Source organism: Telopea speciosissima, chromosome 8 (genome assembly GCF_018873765.1).
Source record: "Telopea speciosissima isolate NSW1024214 ecotype Mountain lineage chromosome 8, Tspe_v1, whole genome shotgun sequence".
Classification (NCBI taxonomy): Eukaryota; Viridiplantae; Streptophyta; class Magnoliopsida; order Proteales; family Proteaceae; genus Telopea; species Telopea speciosissima.
Window position 1 is genome coordinate 4,365,898 of NC_057923.1, and position 14,408 is coordinate 4,380,305.

Genomic DNA, 14,408 nt, shown 5'->3' on the forward strand with positions numbered 1-14,408 from the left:
TTGTTCATCTTCAAAGTTGCTACCATTGAAGATCTCTGCAAATCTAGTAAGTTTCAATATGAGATTTGATTTCAAACCTTCTTCTTCTAATCTGTCCAGCCATTCCCCTTCATTAGACCTAGTCCAAACTCCCCTCCATCCATCAAACCCTAACCTCCATTAAAACCCTAAATCCAATTCTGCCCTAAATTGCAGAATTTTAAAACCTTCCCAAACCCTAACTTCTTTATACCAAAATAACCCCCTAGACCTGCCCATTAATACCCTATAAGCCCCTTTCCCAAAATCCACCCCTAAACCCTAGATCTCACAAACAGTCCATTTTCATAAGGCCTCTAACCTGAAACCCTAGATTTCCAACTTCATCCAAATCAATCCAAACCTACACCAATAGACTCCTAAAAACCTGCCCATCACTACCAAATAAAACCCTAGCTCAACACTCTAACCCTAATTCTGCCCTAATTAGCCTAAGCTGCCCCAAACCAGCAGCCTTGTTAAGTGATCCTAGTACCTTGGCTCCTAGTGGGACTTGTCCTACCTAGGACTACATTACCATGTAGCCGACCCCATTTAGTTGGGATAAGGCTGAGTTATTGTTGTTGTATAGGGGTTCATCCCTTTGGATTGGGGGTTTTTAGAGTTGAGGTTCATGGCTTAGGGTTGCACAGTTACAGTTTCACTAATTTCTGGCAACCTCACCAACATGACTGCACCCTCTTGCATCTCCAGATCTAAGGTTTCAGGAGGGAATAAGGAGCTGGAATCATAGTTGGTTCTTGCTGAACTTATTTGTTCTTCACAGCCAAGGTCTCAGGGGGCAGAAAAAGGATGGGGTCAGAGTTGGCTCATGATCAGAGTTGCAGAACTATTCTGTTCTTCAATGATAGTGTTGGGTCTTGATTGGCGTCAGAATTGGACATTAGTTGCAGAGTCTGTTTAAATAGACTTCTCCATTTGAAGAAATTCGGATTTGGGTAATCACTTACTTTAAAATTACAGTTTTACCCCTCTCCAAAAAAAATTTATATGAGAATAAGAGGTGCAAATTTGTCTAGTTTCACTCAAAGTCATAATAACCTGTTGTTGTGCATATAAATTCCCATAAATGTGTTTCAATTCTTCCTCTCCCTACTTGTGCTGGGGGAGGATTGGAATCCATCATCCTTGAACTCAATAGTTTGCAATTCCTAATCATGGGATGTTCATGTCAGCTTGTGGCATAAATCCAGTCAAAGAACTCTTCATTTAAGGGGTCATTTGGTTAGATGTGAAGTGAAATGGAAAGTTTTGCAATCATTACCAAGAATAATCATGTGAAAACTAAATCAACAACATACCAAATATGGTTACTAAACTTTACATATTAAGATTTTCAGTGATATTTTGGATGAAAAGTTAAGTTTTGATTGCCATATTAGTGTGTTGTTGAGTTGTGAGCCTTGGCTTGCACTAAACCATCAGGTTGCGAGTTCGAAACATGGAAACAGCCTCTCCATAAAGCGGGGTAAGGCTGCATATATTTGCCCCTCTCAAACCCTGTAGTAGCGGGAGCCTTGTGCACTGGGACACTCTTTTTAGTGAGTTGTTGAGTTCCATGATTATTCCTGGTAATGATTGCAAAACTTTACATTTTGCTTTTGGTTGTAATCTTACTTCCCTTCCCTGCACTTCACATCTAACCCAACAGCCCCTTGGTCTCCTATAGACTTTGATTAGAATACATGTTTTTATGCGAGGCAAGCAGTGAAAGCCTTTTAGCTGTCCTGATTTGAACTTTTACCTACTTAAAAGATCAAAATGCTACAGACTTCTAAGCACAGCATTATGTATCTTGGTATTTTGATGGTGAGGGAATGTGGGAAAGAACTCCAGTTGCATCAAGATTGGAAATACAAATCACATTATTAGGACTGTTTTGGCAAGAATCCTAATTAAGTAAGATTCTAAAAGTTTGAATCTTTGTCAAACAAGTTTCTAGTCCAAGTGAGATCTGGAATGGACAAACTGGGATTTTGGATTGAATCTCGATAGTACTCAATATCCGACTCTTACTGTAATTAGGAATCTGGTTTAGGTAGTCCAATTTAAAAAGGATTAAATGATGTAAATGTACTTCAATTTGGGGTTTATAATTCAAACACAAGTAGACTTCCTAATTCAGGTGGGTAATTGGAATGCTTTAATGCAGATTCAAATATGAAATCTGAGAGCAATTCAGAACATATTTAACAATCCAAATCAGAGATGAACAAGAGAGATCTGGTTAGTTACTGTTTTCTCTAGTTTAGAAATTGAGTTTGCAAAGGACAGAAATCAAACCTGAGAATTTGAGCCTGAAATAAATAGATCTGGCACTTTTGATTGTGCAGAAGAGAAGGTAGAACTCATGTAGAAGATTGGAGTCTGACAAAGCTTGATGAATTCCTGACATATCTGAACCTCTAAATTCATATTGGGATACATCCCTATTTATATACTAATTTACTCACTTCAAAACTCTTAACCCAACTAAACAAGTACCTCTGAATTACCTAAATAAATTTTAATTGAGAAAACTTAATAAATAAGTAAATCAAACTAAATAACCAGCTGGGTTCCACCAACTAAAAACTCCTAAAATAAAATAAAACAAAATTCATCTCCCCACCTGGACTAATTACTCAGGCTTTGGATATGAACCCATTACATAAAAATTCATAAAATAAAAGTGCAACTGAATGACTGATATATGACAAACCAAGACTTATATAAGCTTAATATAACATCTTTATGCGTATGGCCTAGCATCATCTATGCTAGTCATCTAATCACTTATACATTCAGACATGCATATTATTTCTGCAAGTCAATATGTTAACATTGGTAATTTGTTTCATACAGGGAGTATGCTATAGATAAATGCAAGGTTTGCTGAAAATATTTCCAAATAATTGAATATATCAAAACTACAAAATATATTCCACAACAATGCTGGAAAAATAAATTTTTAAAAAAAATGTAAATTTATGGTCAATGGATGTAATATATGCCTATTCAGCATGTGTGTATGTGTTTATTGAAGTGACTATTTGTTTGTTCTACAATCGGGGTTTCCTTCTTTCATTGGTTAGCCTTTATCTAATGAGTTTCTGAAGCCACTATCTCGCTTATTTCAGCTGTCTAAATGGCTACTTTTGTCGGTATCTTCATTACTCTTTAACAGCTTTATAATGGATTTAATTATTTTCTGTTTGTATTTTTAGGTGACATCTGTTTCTTTTAGCAGCTGTGGTACATATTTCCATGCTTCAAGTACATCAAATAATACGCTGGTGTGGGATACACGACTTTTTCCAATGAATCATGGCCAGATGCCTGTAGGAAAACCTATCCCTGTTAATGATATGTCTGATATGAGACCTTTACACTGTTTGAGTCATGGAAAGCAAATGCCCACTGCAGAACATACAGGTCAACTCCCGGGGTAAAGTTTCCAAGGAAGCAGCTTTTGTTATATTAAATTAAGAAATTATCCTGGTTCTTTATTGTTGAATAATGTACACCAGAATACCGTGCGGGTATTCTGGTCTTTTTACAGTTGTGATTTTATGTTTATGTACCTCCTTGTTAAGACGGCTAAGCTAAAGGTATTTTAGACATTAGGCTGTAATCTCTTTTATTATAAATATGAGGCTTGTTTGATCACATTGATCATACAAACAACATTCTCAAATTCAGATCTGCTAACATGGTATGAGAGCAGGTTTCGAACTAGGGCCCCCACTTCTCTTTCATTCTCGATTTCTTCTTCCCTCCTCTCTCTTCTTTTGTTCTTCATTCTCCCACAAGGGTAGCAATGATGAGGTGATCTAAAGATCCAGATGCTGCCCTCCATTACCACATTCATGATATAAAAAAAATTCTGCTCGATAGAAGATTGTTCCCTATCTGCGATATTCTCAGCCTTCAAGTTTTTTTTTTGGATTGATCCTCTCTACAGAACAAGGACTCGATTCACTTTTTTGAAGTGCAAGAACTGCAGAAGATTATTGCGCAAGCTTCTATCCATTCTCCTTGATCGATTTTTTTCAAAATTCTGGTTTTTTCCAAAACCCGAAGAATATTGATCCTTGTGTTGCTGGTCTCTATTGAAGCTGGTTTTTAGAAGGGGGATTCTCCACTCCTACAGGCACACTCGATCTCGATTTCAGCTCCATCCATCAAGGTTTTGGCACCATTCCCCCCTATATCGATCTCACCAAAAACAGGGTTTTTTTTCAAAACCCTGATAAAATCGATCTAGGGGTTTGGCTTCTTTGCTGCTGCTGATTTCTTGGGACATTTATTATCACCATTGAACAGGTCTCTCCACAAATTTTTTATTCTTCTCTTGAAATGCTTACTGAGTTTCTCATCACAACAGCCCTTCTCTGCAATTTGGGTTTCTATGCTGCATTATGGGTGACTTTGAAATCTCTACTGGCACTTCTGCTGCTAATGGGTTTGGTAGGAATGACAACCGTGACCTTCTTCCTAATCCTATCAAACTGGATGGGAGTAATTATCTGATCTGGTCTCGCTCGGCATACTTTGCCATTACTGGCCGTGGACTTACTGGACATATTGATGGTACTACTACTATGCCAACTGCTCCTGGTCCTCTTCTGACCAGATGGATCTCCAATAATGGTATCCTCATGTCTTATTTGATTGGCTCCATGCAATCAGACCTTGCAAGTGGTTTCCTTCTCCTTGATACAGCCCATTAAATCCGGTCTGCTTGCAAGGAAACATATGGACAGCTTGGTAATGATGCACAAGTGTATGAACTCCGGAAGAAGGCCAATCATACTTCTCAAGGGGATTTATCTGTCTCAAAGTATTATGCTACCTTGCGCAATCTCTGGCAGCAATTGGACCATTTTTCTGATTTCCACCCCACTACAGCTGCTGATATTACTGCATATAAAAAGCATCTGGACAAAACCCAAGTTTATGATTTTTTGGCTGGTTTGAATATGGAGTATGACCAGATTCGTGTTCAAGTGTTGGGTCATTCCTCCTTTCCCACACTTGAACAGTCCTATGCTTTAGTCTCCTCTGAAGAGAACTGTCAGGCTGCTATGCTCCACCCTCTTGTTACTGACAGATCAGCCCTTTAGACTGTTGCCCAGGCTACTCCTGCACCTGTTGGACATGTTTCTCTTGGTGATTCTACTACAGGGACTGTTACTTGTGAGCACCGTTACAAGCCCTAGCACACCAAAGAGAAATGCTGGAAGCTTCACGGGAAACCAGCTGATTTTGAGGCCAAATGGGCTACCAAGAAAAAAACAAAGAACAAGGCTCATCACACTGAGACTGTTACCACAGCCCCTACTACTGACACTGTTCTATCCTAGGATGATCTACAGGCATTCCTACGTGTGCTACGGTCTTCTACTGCTGCTGCTTCTACTACATCAGCTCCTGCCAAATCCTTTGCTCCTTCAGGTTCAAACTTTACCTGGTCAGGTATTTCATTTGGTGGTCATTGTGCTTCCGTAGCTTCCCATCCTTGGATCATAGATTCTGGAGCTACTGATCACATGACTAGTTCTTCTAGCCTTTTCCATCGTTATTCTCCCACATCTGGGAAAGTCAAAGTCAAGGTAGCTGATGGTTCCCTTTCCTCCATCTCTGGAAAAGGAATCATCAACTGCACTTCCTCTCTTACTTTGTCTTCTATTTTGCACATTCCTAATTTTACTACTAACCTCCTTTCCATTAGTAGTATTACTCGTGATCTTAACAGCAAAGTAACTTTTTTTCCTTCCCATTGTGTTTTTCAGGATCTAGTCTCTGGGAAGACAATTGGATTGGGTAAAGTGCACGATGGATTGTATCTCCTTGATAATGGTCATCTTACTCCACCATCATTACCTTCTCCGCTACACCAGAACTCTTTGGTCTCTTTTGAACTTTACCAATGGCATTCTAGATTAGGTTACTCTCCATTAGGAATTTTAGCACTTTTATTTCCTACTTTGGTCAAAGAATGTAATAAGAATGATTTTCTTTGTGAGGCTTGTGTTCTGGCCAAACAGACACGTTCAACTTATTTTATTTCAAATAAAAGGAGTTCTTCATTTTTTCATTTGGTGCATTCTGATGTTTGGGGGCCTAGTCGTAAGACTTCTGTTTCTAGTAATCGTTGGTTTGTTTCCTTTATTGACTGTCATTCTAGAAACACATGGGTTTATGTTATGCACACAAAAAATCGGGTTTTTTCGTGTTTTCAGCATTTTCTTAAAATGGTCCAAACTCAATTCCAGGCTACTCTCAAAATTTTGAGAAGCGATAATGGGACCGAGTATACAAAAAATCAATTTCAAAAATATTTTGTTGATCATGGGATTATTTGTTAGTTATATTGGGCCAGAATACCGTGGGGGTATTCTGGACTTTTTTCCTTTATTATTTGTTAGTTTCTTATGTGGTTTAATCCCACATTGCTTATGTAATTATTTTTACTATTTCATTATAGTTATAAATACAATGTGCTTGGGATGAACTAATCATCCAAGCATTAACCTAATTCAAATCTGTTTCTACATGGTATCAGAGCAGATTTCGAACTAGGGACACCAATTTTTCTCGATTTTTGTTCTTCTCTCTCTCGATCTTCTTCTCTTCTAGTTCTCTCCTTCTTCTCCCTTGTTCTTCATTCCCATATAGGGCAGCACTGATGAGGTAATCATGCGATCCAGTTGCTGCCCCCATTACCTCATTTATGACTAATAATTCTGTTCGATAGACTCCAATCAACACTGCTGCGATATTGGTTCTTCAGTTCCTTCTTGGAGATTGCTTCTACATCAGATACAAGGGCTCCTCTCCTCTCTTTGAAGACCAGAAGTTGCTGCAGAATTGTTGTTTTATTGGTTCAGAAATTATTCCTCAAGATTGAAGACTTCCTTGAGATCGATTCCTCCATTATCAGGGTTTTTTTCAAAACCCTGACATCTATCGATCTTAGGGTTATTGCTGCCCACTGTTGCTGATTTTTTGCAGGTGTTTTCTTCACTTATAAGGGCTCCTTCGACAGCTATATCAGCTTCTACAGATCTGTTTTTTGGTGTGTGAAGACCTTGAGATCGATCTCATCATTACAGGGTTTTTTAAACCCTAATTCTATCGATATTGGGCTGCTGCACCTGTTTTTTATTTTATCTGATTTTTCTGCAGATGTGTTTCTCTTATCTCTTATCAAGGACTTCTCTACCTCAGTTTTTCAGCCACTTTGATATTATTTATTGCAGCCTAGGCTCATCCATCAATTCCATCACTGTAGGGTTTTGTTCAAAACCCTAAAAACCATAATCGATCAAGGTTCCTTTTTGGCTGCTGGTTCTATTTGTTTGGGACTTTACTTGAAGTTGTTTGGCCTTCTCTGCTGCGGTATGGGTGACTCTACCAACTCTCTTTGCTACTACATTCATGATGGCAATCACAAGAGGCAGATTATCACGACTTTCCACCTAACCCCATCAAACTGGATGGCTCAAATTACCTTATGTGGTCCGATCAGCCTCCTTTGCCATTGCTGGCCGTGGCCTCACTGACCATATTGATGGCACTATTGTTAAGCCTAGTGATAAAGGCCCTGATCAGACTAAGTGGCTGGCCAATAATGGTGTTTTCATGTCCTACCTCATAGGCTCTATGACTTCAGCTTTATAGCATAATTTTCTTCTTCTGGATACTGCTGACTAGATTTGGGCTGCTTGCAAGCAGACCTACGGACAGCTTGGCAATGATGACCAGGTTTATGAAATTCGAAAGAAAGTCCTTCACACTACTCAAGGAGACCTTTCTGTTTCGGACTACTATGCTTCTCTCTGCAGCCTGTGGCAACAGTTGGATCATTACTCTGATTTTCACCCCTCTACAGTTGCCGATATTGCCTCTTATAAGAAACATGTGGACAAGATCAGAGTCTATGATTTTCTAGCTGGTTTGAATATGGAGTATGATCCCATTCGTGTTCAAGTGTTGGGCCATATACCTTTTCCCACACTTGAACAATCTTATGCATTGGTTTCTTCTGAGGAGAACCGTAGGACTGCCATGTTACATCCTCCTATTACTGACAAATCTGCTCTCAAGGCTGCTGCCCCCATCACTCCTACACCTATTGGCACTGCTTCTCTTGGTGATTCTACCACAGGGATTGTTGTTTGTGAGCACTGTCACAAACCATATCACACCAAGGAGAGGTGCTGGAAACTTCATAGGAAACCAGCTGACTTTGAAGCAAAACGGGCTGCCAAGACCAAGACCAAGACAAAGCCCAAGGCCCATCAGACTGAGACTGTTACTACAAACCCTACTACTGACCCTGGTTTATCCCAGGATGAGCTATAGGCATTTCGACGTATGCTGAGGTCTTCCGCTGCTGCTGCCTCTACTACATCAGCTACTGCCAATTCTTCCGCTCATTCAGGTTCACACTTTGCCCGGTCAAGTATTCCTTTTGGCGGTCATTGTGTTTCTGTAGCCTCCCAGATCATATGACCGGTTCCTCTAGTATGTTTCATCGATACTCTCCTACTTCTGGGAAGGACAAGGTCAAGGTAGCTGATGGTTCTCTTTCATCTATCTTTGGAAAGGGAATCATCAACTGCACTTCCTCCCTTCCATTAACTTTTGTTTTGCACATTCCTAACTTTACTACTATCCTTCTTTCCATTAGTAGTATTACTCGTGATCTAAACTGCAAAGTTACTTTCTTTCCTTCTCATTGTGTGTTTCAGGATCTGGCTTCTGGGAAGACGATTGGATTAGGTAAAGTGCACGGTGGGCTGTACCTGCTTGATGATGGTCGCTTCTTTCCACCACCATTACCTTCTCCACTACACCAGAACCCCATGGTCTCTTCTGAACTCTACCAGTGGCACTTTAGGTTAGGTCACCCCCCTTTAGAAATTTTAGCACATTTATTTCCTAGTTTCGTCACCCTACATACTAAGGATGACTTTTTTTGTGAGGCGTGTGTTCTGGCCAAACAGACACGTTCAAATTATCCTATTTCAAATAAAAGAAGTTCTTCTTGTTTTGAGTTAGTGCATTCTGATGTTTGGGGCCCTAATCGTAAACCCTCTATTTTTGGCCATCGGTGGTTTGTATCTTTCATTGATTGTCATTCTAGGAACACATGGGTCTATCTCTTGCACACCAAAAATCAAGTGTTTTCATGCTTTCAACACTTTCATAAAATGGTCCAAACTCAGTTCCAGACTACTCTCAAAATATTGAGAAGTGATAATGGAACAGAGTATAAAGAATCACAATTTCAAAAATATTTGGCTAACCATGGAATCATTCATCAGACTAGTTGTGTTGATACCCCTACCCAGAATGGTGTGGCAGAAAGGAAAAACCGCCACTTGTTAGAAATGGCCAGAGCATTAATGTTTGTGAGGAATGTCCCGTCTCAATATTGGGGGGATGCGGTTATCACGGCAGCCTATCTCGTCAATAGGCTGCCATCTCAGGTACTTCACTCCCGTAGCCCCTCTGATGTTTTAATTGGTAATTCCTCCTTTATTGTGCCTCCCAAGGTGTTTGGTTGTGTGTGTTATGCTCAAGATACTAAATCTCCTAGCAAACTTGAACCTCGAGGACTCCGTTGTATTTTCTTGGGTTATTCTCCAACCCAGAAAGGCTAAAAATGTTACCATCCCCCTTCCCGCCGTACCATGGTTAGCATGGATGTTGTTTTCCATGAGTCCCTTTCTTATTATTCTTTGCCACCTCTTCAGGGGGAGAGTGCTGGTGAAGATGTGGCTTTCGAGATTCCTCTACCTGAGGAGCCTCTGGCTGCCCAGCCCTCTTTACCACCCACGGCTGCTGTCCAGCCCGTTTTGGATGCTTCCCATCCACCCTTGGATGCTACCCATCCTACTTTGGAGACCTCCCAACAACCTCTGGTTGTTCCTCCCTCACCTAATGGGAATCCTTTACAGGGGGAGACCATAGAAAATAGTGTTGTTAATATTCCTACTCAGGGGGAGCAGACTCCGGTCCAGAGAACTATTGGTGAATTTCATAAGAGAATTGACAACTCCAACATGATCACCTATACAAGGGGAAGGTCCACAAGAGGGCAGTTGCATCCCACTATAGCACTAGTACCCATCCAATTGCCGGCTCCAGACACAGATCCTACATCTCTTAGTAATCCATCTCCTTCCGACCTACCTATTGCACTTCGCAAAGGTACTAGGACTTGCACTTTACATCCCATATCTCATTTTGTTTCGTATAATTCTCTTTCTCCCTCTTTTCGTGCATTTGTAGCTTCTCTTTCCTCTATTTCGGTTCCTAGAAATTGGCAGGAAGCATCTACAGATGGAAAGTGGAAGATAGCAATGTTGGAAGAAATGAGAGCACTACACAAAAATAATACGTGGGATCTTGTGGCTCTTCCTCCAGGGAAAAAACCAGTGGGCTGTAGATGAGGCTTCGTAGTTAAACAGAAGGCTGATGGTTCGGTGGGCAGGTACAAGGCACATTTGGTTGCAAAGGGGTTCACTCAGACTTATGGAGTTGACTATCAGGAGACCTTTGCACCAGTGGCAAAGCTCAACACTGTCAGGGTGTTATTATCTTGTGCTGCAAATCTTGGGTGGGATCTTCAACAGTTAGATGTCAAAAATGCCTTTCTCCATGGGGAGCTTGAGGAGGAGGTATATATGGACATTCTACCTGGTTTCTCTGATGATAGGACTAAGGGCAAGGTTTGTAAACTGAAGCATGCCCTTTATGGCTTGAAGCAGTCACCCAGGGCCTGGTTTGGCAGATTTCATAAGGCTATGATTTTAGCAGGTTACAAGCAAAGCAATGCGGATCACACTTTGTTTATCAGACGACTTGGTGACAAGGTTACTCTTCTCGTAGTCTATGTGGATGATATTGTGATCACTAGTAATGATGATGCTGCAATCAGGGATTTAAAAGTTCTTCTTGGCCGTGAGTTTGAGGTCAAAGATCTTGGTCCCCTAAAATATTTTCTAGGGATAGAAGTTGCTCGATCTTCAAAGGGCATCTTTCTTTCTCAAAGAAAATATGTCCTTGATCTATTGACTGAGACAGGGCTACTTGGCTGTCATCCTTCAGATACTCCTATGGAAGCTACTACAAAACTTAGGGAGAAAGAGGGTGAGCCGGTTGACAAGGGTGCCTATCAGTGGTTAGTAGGTAAACTAATCTACCTTTCCCACACACGCCCTGACATTGCAGTTGCTGTGAGTTTGGTGAGTCAGTTCATGCATGATCCATATTCCTCTCATATGGATGCGGTCCGTCGTATTTTGAGGTACTTGAAGTCTGCTCCAGGAAAGGGAATTCTTCTATCTGCCAATGGTCACTTGAAGGTTGAAGCCTATATTGATGCCGATTGAGCTGGTTCTCCTGACAGGAAATCTATCTCTGGCTACTGTTCCTTTGTAGGTGGAAACCTTGTCACATGGCGGAGCAAAAAGCAGAATGTTGTGGCAAGGTCTAATGCTGAAGCTGAATTCCACGCAATGGCACAAGGAATTTGTGAACTTCTGTGGCTTAGAGGGTTATTGCAGGATATTGGTGTTGCTGTCCATCTTCCAATGATGCTTTATTGTGACAATAAAGCGGCCATTAGTATTGCTCATAACCCTGTCCAGCATGATCGCACGAAACATGTGGAGGTTGACCGATATTTCATCAAGGAGAAGCTTGAAGCTGGCCTCATTTGTGTTCCCTTTGTGAAGTCTTCTGATCAGCTAGCTGATGTGTTCACTAAGGGATTGAGTAGCAAGCTATTTCATCTTATCTTAGTCAAGTTGGGCATGCATGATATATATGCTCCAACTTGAGGGGGAGTGTTAGTTATATTGGGCCAGAATACCGTGGGGGTATTCTGGACTTTTTTCCTTTATTATTTGTTAGTTTCTTATGTGGTTTATTATTTGTTATATTGGGCCACATTGCTTATGTAATTATTTTTACTATTTCATTATAGTTATAAATACAATGTGCTTGGGATGAACTAATCATCAAAGCATTAACCTAATTCAAATCTGTTTCTACATTATTCATCAGACTAGTTGTGTTGATACCCCAGCCCAAAACGGTGTGGTTGAAAGGAAGAACCGTCACTTATTAGAAGTGGCCAGAGCATTGATGTTTGCTTGGAATGTTCCATCCCAATATTGGGGGGATGCTATTCTCACTGCAGCCTATCTCATTAATCGGTTGCCTTCTCAAGTTCTTGACTCCCGTAGTCCGGCTGAGATTTTACTTGGGAATTCTTCCTTTGTGGTTTCTCCCAAGGTGTTTGGCTGTGTGTGTTATGCTCGGGATACTAAATCTCCTGGAAAACTTAAACCCCGTAGGTTACGGTGTATTTTTTTGGGTTATTCTCCAACCCAGAAAGGTTATAAGTGTTACCATCCTCCTTCCCGTCGTACTCTGGTCAGTATGGATGTCATTTTTCATGAAAACCTTCCATATTATTCTTTACCACGTCTTCAGGGGAAGAGTTCTAGTGAAGATTTGGTTCATGAAGATGTGGTTCCTCCTCCTGAGTTTCCTCCCCTTTTATACCCTTTAGATGCTGCCCAACGCACTTTAGATGTTGCCCAACCCCCTTTGGTTGCTGCCCATCCTCCTTTGGTTATTGTCCCTTCATCTTAAGGGAATCCATTACAGGGGGAGATTATGGAAAATAATGGTGGTGATGTTCCTATTCAGGGGGAGTTGACTCTAGTCCAAAGAACCATTAGTGAATTTCAAAAGAGAATTGACAACTCCAACATCATCACCTATAAAAAAAGATGTTCCAAAATAGGGCAGCTTCAATCAACTATAGCACCAATACCTATCTAATTGCCAACTCAAGATCCAAATCCTCCTTCTCCTGATAAGACTTCTTCCTCCGACCTACCTATTTCTCATCGCAAAGGTACTAGGACTTGCACTCAGCATCCCATTTCTCGCTTTGTTTCTTATTGTTCTCTTTCTCCATCCTTTCGTGCATTTTTGTCCTCTCTTTCTTCTGTTTCCATTCCTAAAAATTGGCAGGAAGCTTATGCAGATGGAAAGTGGAAGGCAGCAATGTTGGAAGAAATGAGAGCATTGAAAAAAAACAATACTTGGGATCTTGTAGCTCTTCCTCCAGGGAAAAACCAATAGGATGTAAATGGGTGTTCGTGGTTAAACAGAAGGTTGATGGGTCTGTGGATCGATATAAGGCACGCCTAGTCGCAAAGGGCTTCACTCAGACATATGGCATTGATTATCAGGAGACCTTTGCTCCTGTTGCAAAGCTGAATATGGTTCGAGTTTTGCTATCTTGTGCAGTCAATCTTGGATGGGATCTACAACAGCTAGATGTGAAGAATGCCTTCCTCAATAGAGAACTTGGTGAGGTGTATATGGTTATTCCACCAAGGTTTTCTTGTAATAGTAATAAAGGCAAAGTGTGTAAATGGAAGCGTGCACTTTATGGGCTGAAGCAGTCGCCTCAAGCGTGGTTTGGCAGATTTCACAAGGTCATGGATTCTGTAGGCTATAAGCAGAGTAATGCTGATCACACTCTCTTTATAAAGAGGGTTGGTGGAAAACTCACTGTTCTTATAGTCTACGTTGATGACATTGTTGTTACTGGCAATGGTGGTGATGAGATCAGTCGTTTGAAGGCCTTTCTGGGGTAGGAGTTTGAGATTAAAGATCTAGGAAAGCTACGGTACTTTCTTGGGATTGAGGTTGCCAGATCTTCTAAAGGCATCTTTCTCTCTCAAAGGAAGTATATCCTGGATTTATTGGCTGAAACCGGTTTGTTAGGATGTCACCCTTCAGATACTCCTATGGATGCTAATGTTCGTCTCAAAGAAAAGGAGGGTGAACCTGTTGATAAAGGTCGGTACCAAAGACTAGTGGGGAAGTTGATTTCTCTCTCACACACATGTCCTAACATTGTTGTTGTTGTGAGTACTGTGAGTCAGTTTATGTATGATCCCTACTCTTCTCATATGGAGGTTGTTCTTCGCATTCTTCACTACTTGAAGTCAGCTCCTGGAAAAGGGATTCTCCTGCCTCCTCATTGTCGCCTATAGATAGAGGCGTATACTGATGCTGATTGGGCTGGTTCTACAGATCGCAAGTCTATCTCTAGGTATTGTTCTTTTCTTGGTGGCAATTTTGTCACTTGGCGTAACAAGAAGCAGAATGTGGTGGCTCATTCTAGTGCTAAAGCAGAATTTCGTGCTATGGCCCAAGGCATTTATGAGTTACTTTGGCTGAAAGGCTTGACAAGACCATGGTGTTCCTATTCGTCTTCCTATGATATTGTACTGTGATAACAAGACTGCAATCAACATTGTACACAACCCGGTACAACATGTTCG

The 14,408-nt window shown here is 40.9% G+C and overlaps 1 protein-coding gene across 3 annotated transcripts in view; it reads left to right on the forward strand.

Annotated features, from left to right (window-relative positions):
* LOC122671511 overlaps positions 1-14,408 on the forward strand; it is a 75,081-nt gene that overhangs the window by 53,487 nt on the left and 7,186 nt on the right. For 2 of the 3 annotated variants that reach the window (XM_043868771.1, XM_043868770.1), the window contains exon 16: positions 3,246-3,466. In XM_043868771.1, coding sequence (XP_043724706.1) covers positions 3,246-3,466 — 221 coding nt within the window. The remainder of the gene's footprint in view (positions 1-3,245; positions 3,467-14,408) is intronic. The other variant, XR_006334358.1, reaches the window with a different exon arrangement.